Here is a 17,605-nt window from a genome sequence, read left to right on the forward strand (position 1 = left end):
GTAAAAGTCTATTTTACATTGAAATTTACTGTAGAAACGTTAAAGTTTATTGTTTTTGTATTGTAGAATAACACTAAAACTTACTGCAAATTATTGTAAAATTACTGTACTGTCACAGTGAAAATCATGGTTTTGTTACTGTACATTTCTATTCGGGTTGTCATACAAATATGTCTCGACATACTGAAAATTCTATAGTTGCGCTCCCTTTTAAATATCAAATGCTTAATTTTCAGCATGGAGAATCCGTGAAATAGATTGAATTTGAATTTCTAGGGATTCAGCATTTTGGATTGCCGGAACATCCAGCTGACGAAAATTCGGAAAATTTAGGCGACTTTCAGCGAAAAAACTTTGATATGTGATGTTCCCAACTATTTTCAAATAGTGGTTTAAAAATCAACGAAGCCTTCTTGTATTTTATTTAGTTATTTTTCATAATGTCTGGATAAATCTGGACAAAATCTCTGAAATCTGGATCAGACAAAAATAAATCTGTATGTCTGGATGACGCTTAAAAATCTGGAGGAATCCAGAGAAATCTGGAAGGTTGGCATCCCTGACATAAACATTTCTTGAACGGCGCATTTCCAATGAAAGGTATAATAATTTTATAGGAAAAAAAACTAAAATACGCCCTTTCGAATTTTCACTCTGAAGTCCAATTTTAAATGTCATACGAATTAATGTTTTCCGATCAATTTTCTTACGTGAAGTTCAAAGAATGTGCAGAAAATAGTGAAAAACTTGCAGTTTAGTGGCACCTTCTGTGTATTTAACGTATCCTTTTCGTAAAAGAGTGTCCCAGTAATGTTCGGCCGCTCAAATTCTGGTGGCCGAGGTCAAAATGTGTCGAACATCACGGGTCGTTCAGCCGGCGGTGGGACGGCTTCAATAATGGCAGCCATGTTACCGATGGCACCAGTGAAAAATTATCAAACATCGGGTTCGGAAGCTGGGCCGAGTGGAGCCCTCGTCGAAGGAGAGTGGAGCTCTCTGAATCCTAGTCTGTACCAGAACATGTCCAACGATCAGGTAGATTGGGCCGCTCTTGCTCAACAATGGATTCAGATGAAGGAAACCCTACCTGCGAATATGGTTCCCGCAGCTCCACCTCCACCCATCATATCGGATAACTATGGTTCGAATAGCAGGGAATCGATTTCCGATGGTGTACGGTCAGGGACCATCGATGAACAAGGTGAAGCACCGATGGAAGTGGAGCGTGATGAGGATCATACTGCTATTAGTAATCAACAGCATCAGCAGGCCCATGTTTGGGACAACGGAGCGGCTCCTTGGCAGTACACTGCTGCCACCGAATGGCAAAATCCCGCGTGGGAGGCTGCATGGTCAACGGAACCTGTGAACAATGCATCCAAAAAATCAAGCTACGAAACTATCACGGTAAATCCAAATGCGTCTCTGGCTGTGGCTAATTGGCAAGCAAAAATGGCTCGAATTTATAAAATAGGTGAATCGAGCAGTCCCGGCGAGATTGCAGGAACAGTACAACCGGTGAGCCAACATTCTCAAGAACAGCCGAGCGCACCGAAAAGAATTCCAGGTCTGATGGATCAAGTGATCAATCTGGACCAGGAACAAACGAATGATACCGATCTGGATGAGGATACGACGCAGACCATGACCGATGCCAAACGGAAATTGCTTCCTGCGTGGATTCGTGAAGGACTGGAAAAGATGGAACGAGAGAAGCAACGGCAAGAGGAGAAAGAAAAAGAAATGCGTCTACGCGAGCAAATGCTCGCTCAACGGAGACAGGTGGAACTGGAAGCGTTGACCGAGTTGGAAAATGCACGGAAGAAAAGCAAATTTGTAGGATTAGTTCTTTAAACATAGAATTGAAATAATTCATATTATTTGCCCACAGGAATCAGATTCGGACGATGAGGAGGAGGAGGAGGCTAGAGGTGGGGATACGTTTGCTGACAATCAGCATCGGGAAGCAAGCCCAGTGCCACACCGCTCACGAGAGGAAATTCTTCAAGAACTTGTAATATTTTACCGTTATAGGAAACATATCCACTGTAACTTTTTAACATTTCAGATGGTATCCGTGCGCAGAAATTTGACAGAAATACTACTTGAAGTTACAAACGAAGAAATCGCTCTCGTGGCAAAAGAAACCCTGGCAAAAGCCTGTCGAAAAGGTAGTCTTCTGCTAAGCTACTCAAAGCTGGTTCTTTTTCTCTTTTTTAGCTTATGCAAGTGGCAGTTCAGCCGTGGTTTGGCCTCGAGAAATAGAAATACACTCGATAAAACTATACCCCTAACGCAAATACGTCCCATTCTTCGAAAATTTAATCGATCCCCATTTTGATCAATTTCCATATATTCTTCATTCGACCCCCAAGACTAAAATCGCCACGAACACAATTGTACCTTTATGCCTTTTATTTTTTTGTTGTGCCCCCAAAAAACAAATCCAAACTTAAGCACCAACAGCTCAAGCTCTACGTAAGACCGGTTTCGCTGCGCTCACTGGTGGACTCGGTAAGTTAATGTTCTGTTTCTTGTCAAAAGAAAAAAAAATAATGTTGAAAAATGCTTTTAAAAATGTCGATTGATAATTCAAATTCAATTGGAAGTCGATGTAAAGCAAGATAAGCTTTTCAACTGCAGACTCCGTCTGCACCGTTGGCAGCGAATAATCGTTGGCCCGTTTCATTGTAGGTCTCGGTATTTACGGTGACAGTGATGAGGAAGATGAGAGTGAATCTGATAATGGACCGAATGATGGTGCTGGCAGCGATACCGATGACGAGGAAGCGGAGAGAAACTTAAGAGTAACTATCGTGGAGTGTTTTGACTGCTTTACATTATCATGATTATTTCTCACGTGTTGTGTCTAGAACACGATCAAGCTGCGACAGAAAGAGTTTGAGTGGACAGCTAGGGAGATAGAGGATCAATTGGCACAGGAAGAGGCTCGTGAGGAACGTAAACGACGGGAATACGAACAGGTGCAAAAGGAGCAGCAACAACAGGAACATCAGCAGCGGGGCAAGGATAGCGACGACGACGACTATGCCACTGGAAGTGGCCGGACTTCGGCGCCGAACTCCGCTACCGGTAACGTACACGGGGGTAAATTCGGACCCAGAGATGGTGAGACCCAGCCTGTTAATGATAAAATATATGCCTACAAGCTCGGTAAGTCAATTTGATTTGAGATGATTGTTGTGGGTTTATTGTGTATTATATTGTCGCTAGTGTTTGGGGTTGCCTTCACTACTGGAAGGGACTATGGCATCACCGGCCACGAATGTTTTTATGCGAAGCGTTTAAAGGTTGCCAAATAGCGAATGGTCAAACGATTTGGTTTAATTTGTTATATTTTCGCTCATTGTCAAGCAAATTATTTTATTGTATGGTTTGGTTACTCCAGGAGGATAGGTAGGGCTCAAACATAATTATGAGCACCATATACACTCAGGTTTTTTGCACGGATTCTTGAATTTACGCGATTTTCCTTTACGCGGTTTTCATTTACCATTTTATTTAAAAAAAACCTGAGTATATGTTTTCTAACTTTGCTAATGACTTTTTATTTCGATTATAGAGGTTTTAACCTTGAGGTCATTCACCTCTTCGGGTTAGAAAAATCTCTTATGAGACATTTCTAACCGTATGTGCTGTGTTGGGACTCGAACCCAGGGGCGCTGCGTACAATGCAATCGATTTACCAACTACGCTACGCCCACCCCCAATGACTTTCTTCTTTAATAAGATTGTCTATCGGACGGTGACGCTATGTACAGAAAATAGTGAAAGCTCTGTTTTGTTTATCAGTTGTTGATATGAACAACCAGGGATTAATAATATCCGGGGAATCGAATATGCAAGAAAATACGCATAGTTTGGTCTGAGTGAGACGATGGCTGATGTTTCATGTTTTCTAATTTTTAATCATTGATGAAATGGGAGTTACAAAGATTAGATTTTTGATTGCTTTTACGGAACTTAAAAATACTGTTATTACTCTAGCACGTTTTTGCGTAAAACAGAGCCTGTCATTCTCATGCAGATAGAGGGTGAACAATTCGTCATATTGCGGACTGGTGTATTGTACCGGTTCATGTGTCTTACGCACGAGCTATTGCGGCCAATGCATTAACCAAGAGCTACTCTACATCCGCTGCACTTTCTCTCGCAATACCCGTGTGTATCTAGCCCACGTCTCTCATCTAACTGACATAAGAAATGCGTTCGCAACAGGGTGAATTCGCATTGCTCGATAATTTACGGTTCCACAATTCAATCCATGACACAAACTTGGGGCCAGTTAGACGGTAATTTCAAATAGCAGCTGGTCACGAGTGATATCTCGGTTAGTCAAGCACAGAAATTCGGATTTGCTGACGAGAAATCGAAAACAAACTTTTATCTTGAAAAGTTGGAACTTATATAACTAAATATTCATTAGTAGCCTGGAACTCTAAGCCTTCTAAAAAATAAAATATCTATTAACTTTAATGAAATCGAAAACGGTCGGCAACTCTCATGTTCGTTTGAATTCCATTGACAATAGCTGCCATTGTCGTACGCACCCATCTCCATCGTTCATGGGGAATGATAAAGGATTAGTTAGAAGAGAAAAATTGCTGTTTCACCTACTTAACGGAAGGACGATGAATCACCAGTTCCTTTCATAGCTGTCGTGGATTTGGAGATTTAGAGGGGCATAAGGTCTAGGATTCGCTCCAAGAAAGCAATGGGACATATAAAGCATGGTTTGTTATCTAGTTCTTTAATAAGTCTTTGAGTACACGGTCATTTGAAAAAAAAATGATTTTGTTTAGTTTTTGAATTTCGTAAAATTCTGGGTAGCCGACTACTAATAGTAACTTATGTTGCAATGCAATTTGAACTCAAAAACAACCGTGAAAGTATTGCCTGAAATGCTAGTCTTACCTGCTTAATCGACCGGATAACTATTTATGGTATGTTGACAAATTTCGTTAATTTAACCCTGGCTACTGGGTTGGAAGCCACCGTATCATAGCACGCAATATGGACAAATAGTTATAACAGTGCACAACGTTATAGATCAAGGAAAGTATTTCTTATTCTTTAAAACGGATTGTTTGTATAATACGTGTATACCAGTGATAATAACGGCCATCGAATGGAAATACAAGATATTGATAACCTAATGAATGGGCTTGTTAGCATGCAGGCCCAACCGTTCTTGGCAACCTCTCATTCTGCTAACGGGTGTTCAATAAAAAATGAGAATGATGTCAATACTTTTCTGTAATGAAACTAAAAAGCGTATTTTTTTTTCTCCAAGAGAATTGCTCTCTGGACTCCCTAGAAATGGGTGGTATGGTTCATTTCTCTCGGGTACTGTCAGGTAAATCGAAGATGGCGTCGAAACAGCAAGCACTCCGCGAGCGTGTTGTACGATTTTACGAAACGCACTGTCATCGTGGAAAAAAGTTTACGGTAGACCACTTTCGAAATGAAAACGTGTCTGTGGGTACAGTTTACCGGATCCTGGCATCCCTGAGCGCCGGTAGCGGCCGTCCGGCGAAGATAATGAAGAAGAAGAAGGAAACGTTGGAAAAGCTGTTCGACAACAAGGACGGAACGAGTTTGCGTGACGCCGGCCACAATATTACTGCTCCCATACCGTAATTCACCGAACCCTCAAGATGGAGGACATCATCTGTCGGAAGAAGACTCAGTCCCCCGAGTACACGGACGAGCAGATAACGATCGTGATATCGCAGTGCCGGTGGATGACGAAGAACTACCGTGGAACGTCGTTCGTGCTGGACGACGAAAGTTACTTTCTGCTCTCGAAGATCCACATTCTAGGAAATGGCAGCTACCATTCCAGCGACAAGTCGGCCACACCCCCCGAAGTAAAATATAAATTTAAGCATAGATTAAAAAAATAAAAGTTATTCTGTACATTGCCGTATCGGACAGAGGGATTCCAAAGCCGTGGTTCAAGTCGAACGGTCTGGCCATCAATCAACAAGTGTACCAGGAGGAGTGTCTTAAAAAAATTCTTCCGCCGTTCTTAAAGGAGAATCATGCGAATGGGAACTACGTCTTCTGGTCGGACAAGAAGTCAGTGCCCTAGTGTACAAAAATAATTGGCGGGCCAAGGATACGAAGCAATTGACCACCAGGATCCGGAGTTGTGTCCAGAAGATGGACGTCAGTGCCGTTCAGCGCTCTCGTGAGAGCATCGCGACTAAGTTGCGTTGTACGGCTGACCGGCACCCCTTCTCCAATATTCATTGACGTTTTTTTGAAGAATAAACATTAGGTTTTTAACAAAAAATACTGAATTCGTTAAATTATTTCTAACTACATGACTGAAAAGATTCTCATTTTTTATCGAATCGAAGTCAGAATATCGGCCGTAATAGCGCGATATGGGATATCCCGCATGTTGAACAGGCTGCTGTTCAACGAGAACCTTATTACTCGACTGTCATTTAATCAGAAAATATGGTCCTACCTTTGTCTACTAAGATTTTCACACGAACAAATACCTTTTTAATTTGATTCGACCAATGTTTAAATAAATATCGAGTTAAAAATAGGCTGAGTAATGTTCACCTGAACATCGAATATAAATTAATAATTTATAAAGTTCGTGTTTATTATTGTTTCAACGAAATATCTATTTCATTTGAATGGCAGTAATAATAAAATTACTTGTACCCACTGCTGATGATAGCCAAGACACAATCCTATCAACCGGGAACACTCTTTACCGATAATCAATTTTGATGGATCGGTAATAAATGCAGTAGTATGAATTTACTTCAGATTTCAGAATATAAATAATGAAATAATACTGCAACTATATATGTACAACCATTACATCCAATAAAAGCTACGATCTAAGTTACTGCGTAAGAAAATTGCAAATGCCAGGGCTTTGGACAGTTCGATCTTATGTGAAGGACCATTTCGGTTTTCCAGATTTATTGCTACGGACCCATTTTGATATGTCTCGATCGCGTAGGTGCCCCGTACCCTGGGATGTACCGGAAACGGTAAACGCCTTTTGCCATCGAAAGTGGAATTCAAAGGATAATAAGCAGCGATTCATTAATTTGTAATCTGCTTCGAAAAATAGTGAATCCTCTAATAGAATCAGAGGTTTCGTTTCATCTCTTACGTCTTACGGATACCTTTAAGTTAATTCAATCCGAAGAAAATCTTTCTCGAATAAGGGCCATTGACAGGTTTCGCGCTCGATTAGAACGACACTGACAGATAAATGGTAAACAAACAAGCGTCGTTAATGAATTTGTAAATATATAGAAAAATCAACGAATAGCACACTTTGATTTGTTAGATGCCAGTCTCATTTATTTTGGGTAATTAACAAAATGGAACAAAGGGATTGGGTAGAAAAATTATTTTATTCAGTGAGCCAACAAGTGGTGATGGGAATAATGTGCATATAATGTCAACAGAAGTCTGCCGGATTTGTTTAAGGTGAAGCGATGCCAACATCACAACAAAGGTTCGGTTATGTTCGGATTACGTTCAGCATCTGTGTGCGGCTAGAACGTGCTATACCAATAGGAGATGGCACGCACACATGCGTATCGTTCAGCAATCAGCTGACTGATTTTCGCACCACGTGTTTCATTTGTTTTGAAAAATAAAAAGGTACAAATTTCCCAAACGGATGAGAATTCCGTGAAGAGAATATATTCATCTGCATGTGCTAACATGCTTACATACAGTGATACAATTTCTAAGCAATCTGAGATAAGGCATTTAAGTTACAAACGATTTTGTCTTACGCGCCAATGCAATGTTTTGATTTTGATGATGAAATAAAGAGAAGAAACAGAAACGACGGCAGCCATTTTAGCTGCCACCTTGTGACTCTATTCAGCATGTCCTTAAGGATACAAAATTAACAGCCACCCGTATACAGCCGTGATTTAGGCCACAAATCAGAACGTCGCTAATGAAAAGGTCAAAAAAATCAATCTTTCAGTTATTTATACTAGTTGTGAATTATTAGTAATTTAATACCAATTTGTTCTACTCCACGAACATCTCTATAATTTACCGTACAGACTATAAATTTCTGTGAGATACAGACAGTCGGTCGTTTTTATTTCCATAGGAGAGGTCAAATATGCCGTTTTAGAATTCACCAAGTATACCAGCTCGAAACAGCCCGGCCCGTTTCAGAGCCACCAATTCAGTACATAAAGTGTTTTATTACGATTTCTCACCGACTCCGTTTTACAAGTTAGGCTTTCCAAAAATCAGTACCAATCTGTTCTTTCCACAAAAATTGGTATAGATTATGTACGATACAGATTTCTGTGGAATTTAGTGCGAATAATGTATGAAAAATAATCCTGAATGTATTCTACTTCATTGCAGTTGTTTCTGGCATTGCCCACTTATCTTTTTGAAACGTTTTTTCCAGGTTTATTAAGTGTTTTGTTGTATCCTAAATCACAAATAAGCCACTTCCGTAACAACAATACTGTCTAATGATACCTTCAAAGTTCCCCTTTTTCTATCATTAAATTATTTGACCCGGCTCGATGCGTGAGTTTAGCAGTGTTGTGCGTCTTTTAACCCTCCGGAAGTCGCGCATATGGCCTACTCAACGAGCAGCCTCCGGTGCCCAAAGACGATTCGCTAGCTTTTCAGAGTAGCGTGCACTCAGTGCACCAGCGCGACTGCCGGAAGGTTAAGGAGGTCTTCTACTCGCGAGTCCCAAAATTGAGCACTTTTTGGGAATAAATTGTGAAGCATTTACTTAATGGATTTTGAATTTTTTTTTTATTTTGAGGGTACATGTTTTGACTTTTCAATTTACTTTTGAAGACGACAAGAAAAATCTCGCGCGATCTTGAAACTCTTGATGACATTGATGTTGAAGCTGCATGGGTCCCGCTTAAGTAAAGTTGTGGCAAATTGGGTAATCTGTAATGAGAAAACTCATATGTTTTATAATCATACGTTGGCTGTTTTCCCAAGAGGGTTTTTTTTTATTTTATAATTTGTAAGTTATATAACGATTTGAGAAAATTTCCAATATTTTTTATCCAATATTTTTTGGCCTATTACAGGCCATAAAAATGGAACAAATTGAAATTTTGCAAATCCCTCATAAACATAGCGGTATGTTTTCTGTACAATTGAAGAAAAAACTATTAAAATCGGAATAATACTTTTATGAAAAGTCTTACTTGACCGCCTTAAAAACGCTTCTTTCAGGAAAACGCGTTTAAAGATAAAGTACGGTGTATAACTCGATTGTAGTATCTTACTAGTTAATCTGCTATATCGGGGCCGTAGAACTCACCTTTCTCATCACAAAAATGTTCTTGGTTGTCCACATTTTGCTCCCTCTGTTGAATTGGGGCCTGTTTTGCCACGACACCCACTTTGCGTTCAGAATGAGTTATACGTTCACCGTCGAGTATCATATCTTTCAGCTTCAGTCCCCAAGGTAATTCCCATCACCTCAATAGCTTGTAAGATCGACGAAAATCCTTGGTTGTTGACTGTCAAATAAGTCTCAACATTGACCATCTGCCTGCCAGAATTTATGCAAGTGTTTGGCGCTAAGAAACAGATTCCACTATTCAGAGACTCATTGATGTTTTGGGGGTGAGCTCCTAAGCATCTTTCTAATAAATCATTAGATGACAGACATTCGTAAATCCTGACATGTTCGAAAGTTTCTAAAGTTCCTGTTAATTCGGCCTGACGACACTTGCACCAACTATCATCGCCGGGTGAACACTTTGAGTGTTGGAGATTTTCGTTCGATGACGAGCAGTGTTCGAGGGAAGCCCAGATTGCATTTCGCATTTGAGTTCCTCCTAATCGCCAGCCCATAAAATTTTGTTATCTGGCCGATTGATTTGTACGTCAACTTTCCCTTTCCTTTTCCACCGATACCTTAGTTTTCTTTCTTCAATTTTCGTATCCTCGTTCCCATACGCTTCTCAAAATGTCCGACGCATTCTTTCTTCCGTACGATTTTCTCGTCCCAAAAAAAAAACAAGAATCCATTCATAGACGTTTACATATCCATCAACCGTCAAGAATGGACCGGTGAATGCTTTAAACAATAATTTTTCCTAGCGCCATCGTGGTGCACCGCGCTTAGTATCTCAGAAACGGCCGGAGATGAGTACCTTTCGGTTGCTAGAAACATGTCAAGGAATGTGATTTTCACCAAATCCTTTCTGTGGTATATTCTCAGATACATATAGATTAAAATTAAACACAGAAAAAAATCGATTTTTTGAAACCATGAGAGTAGAAGACCCCCTTAGGTACCTACAACAAGTAATTTAAAAAATGCACATTCGTCGAATTATTCGCACTTCGATTCTTTTCCGCGGCGGTAAATTATCACAGTTGATTATCACTTTCAATTTGATTTTATTGGATTTTTCGGATTATGATATGAAGGCCTCTGTATGTAATTTTGTTGTCGTAGGTACTGCTTTCCTGCGTAGATTTTGTGTGGATTATTTACACTACTGACACGTGGGAGACTGATTGTTATTAGTGTACAGCGTGGTCTGAGCACAGACAGATTCATGGTATTACGAAAAAAGAAATAGAATATTTCAACAGCATTCTTATCATACTATTTTGGTAAGAAATACCGCCATTGATAATCTCTAACGGAGAAACAATCGACATAAAATTGCGTCAGATCGTGCCTCAATAGCGTTATCTTCAGTATATACGGGAATCTTTATCTTAATGTTGTCACACTTAACATAGCTATCACTGAAAGCCATTCCGATGGATACAGTCCTTCCTGTAGGAATGGTTAACTGTATAATTTTACTCGTTCGCCTTTCGAGCTTGGCGTGTTGTGACCGCTGCCTTCGGTGGTTCGAAGCAGACTTGAAGTTCCCATTGATTTATAGTTAACCATGAGCTTCGCCATGTGTGCAAAAACTTCCTTTATCGTTCATGTCCCTCTACTTTATATTTCGCTCATATAGTAAATTTGTCACTCACATTGCTCTCAAAACATGTTGTATTATCTAACCGCCTAACGAGTCCATTATGTTGTTTTCGGAACCTTCCGAACCTTGTTAAAAAGGATGTAAATAATCGGTTTCTCATTTTTCTATCTTCTATTTCGGCAGGACGGCAACGGGACAAAAGAATTTCACGGTTCAGCGACCCGAAGGACACAGTCCGCCAGACGCACATCACTCACGTAGCGATTGTGAACCATAAACCGGGAGAGATTGTACAGCCATTATCTGTACCGAAAGTTACCCCGCCCGTGCAAACGCCAAGCACCGGTACAGTGGCAGCTTCAGCAGTAAACCCCTCAACAGCCACCCCACTTTTCCCCGCAGCCATTGCGGCAGCGATGCATTTAGAACAGTATCGACGTGAAAATAGCATCACGTCCGAAGCACCATCCAATGCATCCAGTAGTCGAGCTTCGTCGTCGCATCGGAGTGATCGCGGTGGTAATAGTAGCAAATCTTCGCACAAGTCTCATAAAAGCAAGAAACACAAACGCTCCCGATACAGCCATAGTGGCGACGAAGAAGATTACTATGACGAAGACCGTGACGATGATGGTTACTCGCAGCATTCACGGCGTTCGCACAGCTCCGAACGTAGTAGTTACTCGCGTCATCGAAGATCATATTCGCGTGATTCCCGAGATGATGACCGAGATCGCAAGTACTCGTACAGATCGAGGGATCGCTCCCGGTCCCGGGATCGGTATCGCTCATCTAGACGCTCTAGGAGTCGATCTCGGTCATCATCGAGGCGAAGACATTAAACATTAGACAAGTTGGCGATAGTTGCTATTTGTGACTAGCAATCGTGTCTACCCGCTTCCACTGTAATTCGGTTTTGCTGCTTAACTTATCGTGAAAATAGTTCGCCACCATTGGGAGCTATCGAGTTGGTTTCATTTTGCAAAACCAATAATAGATAGTCGGAAATGGGTTTATATAACGCATTCACAATATAAGTTTGTATTATTCCCATCCGAATATACTATAAAATAAATTGATCATTTCTAAGTGAACACTTTCTAAGGAACAGAAAAAAATGGTAGTACAAGTGCAAGAGATGCAACGAAAGCTTATAGAATAGCACCCATCCATTGATTGGTCTAGTAGACATATGACAAAATCAGTTTTTCGATACGACTTTTATGAATTATGGGCTTTTGTTATATGCACCGGTGATTCTGTGGCAAGAGCTCAACTTAATATCAGACAGGCAGAAAAATAAAACAAGCAGATTGGCGTTCTCAGCCCGAAGTCATCTAAACCGCTCCCCTACCCGAAAATTATCAAATCTCTACAACTTTGACAAGAAATAATTGGACACCAATTTTCACATCCGCGCCCAGGCATGTGATAATGGTGTTCAAGCACAAAGTTTTACGGATTTAGTGCTTCGATGAATGGGTGAAACCCAATTTAGCCTAGCGTGCTCCCCATTTGCATGATTCACACCAAACACGTTCAATGAATACAGTTTTTCATCGATCTAGCACATTGGAACACGTCACATTTTTTTTCGTTTAATAGGACATTAAAAAGAACAACATAAAGTTATTGGATGAAGAATGAACATACATTGATAGAGCCCAGTTTTCGAAATAATTCTATGGAAAATTACCTTAAGTCTCAATCATCGTACCAAAGCTAAGCTAATTTCGTATTAAACCACTGATACATTGGCCCCTTTCTGATCTCCTTTTACGTATTCTTATAAGTCCGAAGCGGAATAGTTGCTTATTTGTTTTCGACATAACTGTGAACAGCTGATCATAAACAAACATTCCAGGAAAAATGTCATTCCAGTCGAGCAAGGGCTCGCAAAGTAACGCTTTGTAACACTCATGCTTGGTGGTTACATGGATTACGGTAATCTTCTGTTTACGCTACCAATATGTAGATGTCGCAGCAGATAATTGGTTCCGCTATTTGCGGGTAGAGGTCAGAGTGTTTGAATGAAAGATTTTAATTTTAACATTTGTGAATATTAGGCAATCCATGAGACGTTTCTGATCAGCTGATTATTTCTTGTTTACTTCTTCTGAAGTTACTCCGAGGGGTGCGACGTCCAACAATATCGTTGATTCGGTCCAATATCAAACGAATCGGACTAACGAAAGATGCTTGTCGGATGAGTTTTCTGTTTGCAGGAGTAGACTTGCTGACAGAACCCACCGCTGAATTGTCAAACAAACGTCTAATGGATTGCCTAATTGGCATTTTGCTGCAAAGCTCAATTACCTGCTGCGACATCTACAGATTAATAGCATAAACAGGATAAGGTGGATGTTTGCTCGTTTTTCATATCCACCATAAGTAATTTAATGTAATTTTTTAATGTTTTTTCCGTAAATACGGATCAATTATAGTAAATAATGGACTATGAGGGGAAGAAAAATAATTTGGAAGGTAATGATAATAGTTTTTAGTAGATATACTCAGGTTCAACATAAGAAATCTTCGAAAATGCATTGTATATTGCACATGTGTATATTGTGCTTCTAGGTTGGGGTTCACAACCGCTCCAGTTAAGACTATTTAAACAACCAATCAAAGCGTAACCAGTATAAATTCACTTTTGGCAAGAATTAGCTCTCATTTCGAACATACACAACTTTGTACAAACCGATTTAGAAAGAAAAATTTAACAATATGCTATATTATCCCTGTTTTGCACAATAAATCTATTGCCATCTTGAAGGAAATTGGTTTTTTTCCACTTCACTTTCATTTTTTTATACAACTAAGGCCAATTTTCTTAAAAATGCAAAAAATACGTAAACTTTTAAGGATTTGCTACTGATCTAGCAGTTTATTTGCAAAACATCCACCCCAAGCATGTTGCGCCCCCTACATATATTTTCTGCGTAAAGATGCCAATACCGCTCCCCAAACTGTGTTTCTAACACACCTCACAGCTTTAGTTCCAACCGAACAGAATTCTTTCTTTCTTAAAATAATCATTCATCTGTTCTGTTGACAGTCTATTACCCAGCTTTTTTAGAAATCACAATATTTACATAAACAAGAACAAGCCATCGGACTTTAGTGAACCGCTGTTTGTAGAACTCTTGGAGTAACGCGGAAAAATACAATGTTAAACATTTCATTTCCCAACCGGTTTGAACCATTTTGGCATTTTCACATCACTGGAGGCTGTCTGTACGGACGATGGTCTAAAATTTGCGTTGGGCATGCGATTGCTGCTTGTGCTTCCCTCATTTGCATCCCCTGTTTCAGGCTGATTGTCATCGGTTTCCATTGAGACCGTAGAAGAGCCGGCAGATGTCGTGGTGGCTGCTATCTCATCTAAACGACCGCGAGAACGCGCAGCCACCAGTGTTGCTCCGGTTGCGTTCGATAATTGCTCGTAAAGATGTAGCTTAAGGAACCTGCCGGAAGAATGTTCTTTTTCACAGCCAAAATGGAGCAGAACTTGCGGTACGCATTTCGCTTCCACGAGTGTATTTTCTGTTGAAAGAAGCTCCTTTGGGGGTGTTGTATCTTGAAGATTTGTAATATTTTATAAAACATTTTTTTAAATAGTTCAACTATACTTACATAAGTAAAAATCAACAGTCGAATCATCCAAATTATCTCGTACAAAAGTCATTACATCCGATACCGACTCGTGTGGTTTGAATATACCCTGCAGCACGTATCGATCGGGAAATTGCACTCTTATGATAGTAGTTTTGTAACGTGAAAGATTATTCAGAACCCGCTTGCTGTCCTCGAGCTGACGAAGTTCGGAAGTCATTAATGGCGCTTCTTCTAGCTCCTTAACTTGTTTCCTTAAATCGGCGTACATTTTACGCACATCCGAAACGGTTATTTCATAAAACGAATCAGGATGTTCGAATGTGCTACGCTCGGCCGTTTCTAAATGAAACAGCAAGGCTTCTCGGTCACCTATTATGTTGATTATGGATTCAGGCTTCGGCTCTGGCTCTGGAATTTCGGCTGGGCTGCTTGTTGGAGCTGCCGATTGCGATTTATCTTTGGATGGACCTGCTGCCGGGCTGCCAAAACTTGGTTTTGCTTTCTTGGGCGCTGTAGGAGACTTGGGTTTATCTTTAGGCACCGGTGCAATATTCGTTTCCCCATTATTATCCTGTTCTATGGAAACCGGCTGCTGCGTCCTTCGAGGAATCGGATCATCATATTCGTCTGGTTTTTCCTTTTGAGGCAAAGGCGCCGATACGTTGGCTTGTGTTTTTAGCTCCTCTGGCGTTCGCTGAAGCAATCTGATAATGGCTCGTCCGCCGGTCAACCCCAGGCTTTTCAATGTTGTTTTTTCCATCGAATCCCACTGTACTTCCTTTCGCATGTAGATCATCACGGGGTTGGATTCAGCGTTAGCCTTTTCTTCGCAGACATTTTTTAGAATGTACATTAAAGTGGTAGAAGGCTTGAAGGTCCCTTCGTGTCGACTACCATCTTCCAGTTGGACGACGAGCGTTACGTCCGATTCAGTTCTGACCTTTGTAGCCGGTACCATCTCAAGAAGGGCGTTGTTGGGTAGGCCGGAAAATCGGAACATTGCCGAAAGGTCCAAAATTTTGTTATGATGCTTCAAGTCGTGTTCATCTGCATTGAAGTTGTGTTTCTTACAGACTTGTTCAAGGATCTACAAATATCAAATGTAATTTGCGTCATCACGTTCATTATTGAATTATTTCGACACATTGTTTTAAGGTTTATACATACGTCTAAAATGGTAAGGTTCGGTTCAACTTTCACCTGTTGACGACGACCGTTAGTAGTGAGCACTGTTACCGCATGCGTGGCCATATTTTCATGGATATTGTATGAAAAGGTTTTCCGAATACTATATCGGTTTTTTTGTAGGAAAAGAGCCGCTTCCCAAGAACAATCGAATATGACTTGACAGTTTGAGTTGATCTGCGAGAAATGTCAGAATCAATCTCATTCAAAGGAGCGTTTGGCTGAACTGTTCGAAATTTTTACATTATTCACATCTCTTCTGTGACAGCAGCGCTATCAAGTGGCAAGCATGGAACAAAAGGCAATATTGTAGACTTCAGACGACATGAAACAGATCTTCCTTATCAAAAAATTTGATCTGATAAAACAATTCCTTTTTCATCTCTGAATCGATTTTGCATATTGTCGCGATGATTTGGTGCATTTAACTATTGAAAAATATGCTCTTATCCTAACTTGCCTTGCTTACCCATACTTTTTCATCATATGAATGAATTTCCACAAAATTCATTCAAACTCGGGAAGCCCAGACGTACCGATTTATCGGCATCCTGCTGATAATGGGCTTCCCCAAGTTGAAGAGAAAGAAAGTTGGGAGCATTTGACGCTTTTTAGTGTATTAGTTCTATACTTGCAAATAAAGCAAGGCGTCCGGGCCCTTCAGGTAAACAGAAACATCCGAACCAGCATCCTGATTCTTTGGCGCACGATGAAAAGTGAGAAAAGTCCGAGCTTCAGCTCGGATCTACCGATTCGAACACTTAGGGACACTTTTTTCCTCTAAAATAACGATTAAAAGAACTATGACCGAGCCGAAACAAAACTTATGGCAACGGAAAGGTCGACTACGTCATTTGTTTGTGCTTTTCTTCCTCATATCCTCTTGTTCTTTCGGCTTCATCGAAGAAAAATGCAAACCGCACTAACACATAGAAAAAAAATGTGCACACCTGTATCCGTTTTGGCGCTTCTCTGCCGTTTCACAGACGATCATGATAAAATTATCGATGTTCTCTTAATCTTACCGAAAACTATAGATATTATTTTATGAAAATTACAGATATCGCTCAGGTACATTACAATTTAATGTCAACAAAAATATGTCCTACCGATAGCCATGAAAGAACTCTCGCAATTGGGTCATTAAGCTATATATAGTTTTCCGTTCCATTCGATAAATTTTAGGTCCAATATACATAATATAACATGATTTCAAAAAAAATTTCGTTGTAATACGTAAAAACGATTTTTTTGTTTTTTAAAATAAATCTAATGTAAACTTGGCAACCATACATAGGAAAACAGCGGTTGTTTACATCTGGCCTATCAGGACAACACCCAAAATAAAAAAAAAACTATATGCAATGTATGGTGTTTATGTCAAATAAAAATAACCCTGTGGAAAAACCGAGAAAACATGCCTTATTTTTTTCTGACAGGGCATCATTTGTCGTGAAATTCGATATGTCAAACCCTTCCTATAGTGTCAAATCCAGACTGTCAACATATTCCTTTATTTTAAATTTTAATATTATTTTCACGTTTCCTGAGTTGGAAAAAAATATTGTTGCAATCACGAAAATCAGCTTTATCGATGTAAGTAATAAAAAACGACTTTTTTTTCTCATTTAATGACCCAATTCTCGGTGGTTTGTTTACATGGGAATTATGCGGATTCGAATGTAACAGATGAGCAGCCGTTGCACTCGTACTCACGCAAAATACAATAGATGACGCTAGCAAAATGTAAACAGAAATGAACACTCCGGCCATTAAACGTATTACAAACTGAACAGATTAGACCGCCATTATGGCACGCTGGATACTGATCC

At 40.0% G+C, this 17,605-nt stretch overlaps 2 protein-coding genes across 3 annotated transcripts; one reads left to right on the top strand and one right to left on the bottom strand.

The window, feature by feature from the left end:
* The first annotated feature begins 670 nt into the window (after positions 1-670).
* LOC131685428 (arginine/serine-rich protein PNISR) lies at positions 671-12,548 on the top strand. Of its 2 annotated transcripts, none has more exons than XM_058969132.1 (7): positions 671-1,836; positions 1,892-2,014; positions 2,069-2,171; positions 2,458-2,514; positions 2,695-2,807; positions 2,874-3,174; positions 11,154-12,548. In XM_058969132.1, exons 1-7 carry the CDS (start codon positions 811-813, stop codon positions 11,810-11,812), a joined length of 2,382 nt encoding a protein of 793 aa, XP_058825115.1. In that variant the 5' UTR covers positions 671-810; the 3' UTR covers positions 11,813-12,548. The 2 variants fall into 2 exon arrangements, with proteins under 2 accessions (XP_058825115.1, XP_058825123.1); XM_058969140.1 differs by having other exon boundaries at positions 2,467-2,514.
* Positions 12,549-13,828: 1,280 nt separating this feature from the next.
* On the bottom strand, positions 13,829-15,958 carry LOC131685439 (tether containing UBX domain for GLUT4). The gene is made up of 3 exons (XM_058969153.1): positions 15,756-15,958; positions 14,607-15,675; positions 13,829-14,549 (listed from the first exon to the last, which is right to left on the bottom strand). The coding sequence occupies exons 1-3, from the start codon at positions 15,837-15,839 to the stop codon at positions 14,152-14,154; spliced, it is 1,551 nt and encodes a 516-aa protein (XP_058825136.1). The 5' UTR covers positions 15,840-15,958; the 3' UTR covers positions 13,829-14,151.
* Positions 15,959-17,605: the final 1,647 nt, after the last annotated feature.

The sequence above is a fragment of the Topomyia yanbarensis genome, chromosome 1 (assembly GCF_030247195.1).
Source record: "Topomyia yanbarensis strain Yona2022 chromosome 1, ASM3024719v1, whole genome shotgun sequence".
Lineage (NCBI taxonomy): Eukaryota > Metazoa > Arthropoda > Insecta > Diptera > Culicidae > Topomyia > Topomyia yanbarensis.

Coding starts and splice junctions, on each gene's coding strand:
- LOC131685439 (XM_058969153.1), bottom strand. CDS start 15,839: ATGGCCACGCATGCGGTAACAGTGCTCACTACTAACGGTCGTCGTCAA. Junction 15,676..15,755: donor CGAACCTTACCATTTTAGAC/GTATGTATAAAC, acceptor TGATATTTGTAG/ATCCTTGAACAAGTCTGTAA. Junction 14,550..14,606: donor GACTGTTGATTTTTACTTAT/GTAAGTATAGTT, acceptor CAAATCTTCAAG/ATACAACACCCCCAAAGGAG.
- LOC131685428 (XM_058969132.1), top strand. CDS start 811: ATGTTCGGCCGCTCAAATTCTGGTGGCCGAGGTCAAAATGTGTCGAAC. Junction 1,837..1,891: donor CACGGAAGAAAAGCAAATTT/GTAGGATTAGTT, acceptor ATTTGCCCACAG/GAATCAGATTCGGACGATGA. Junction 2,808..2,873: donor AAGCGGAGAGAAACTTAAGA/GTAACTATCGTG, acceptor TGTTGTGTCTAG/AACACGATCAAGCTGCGACA.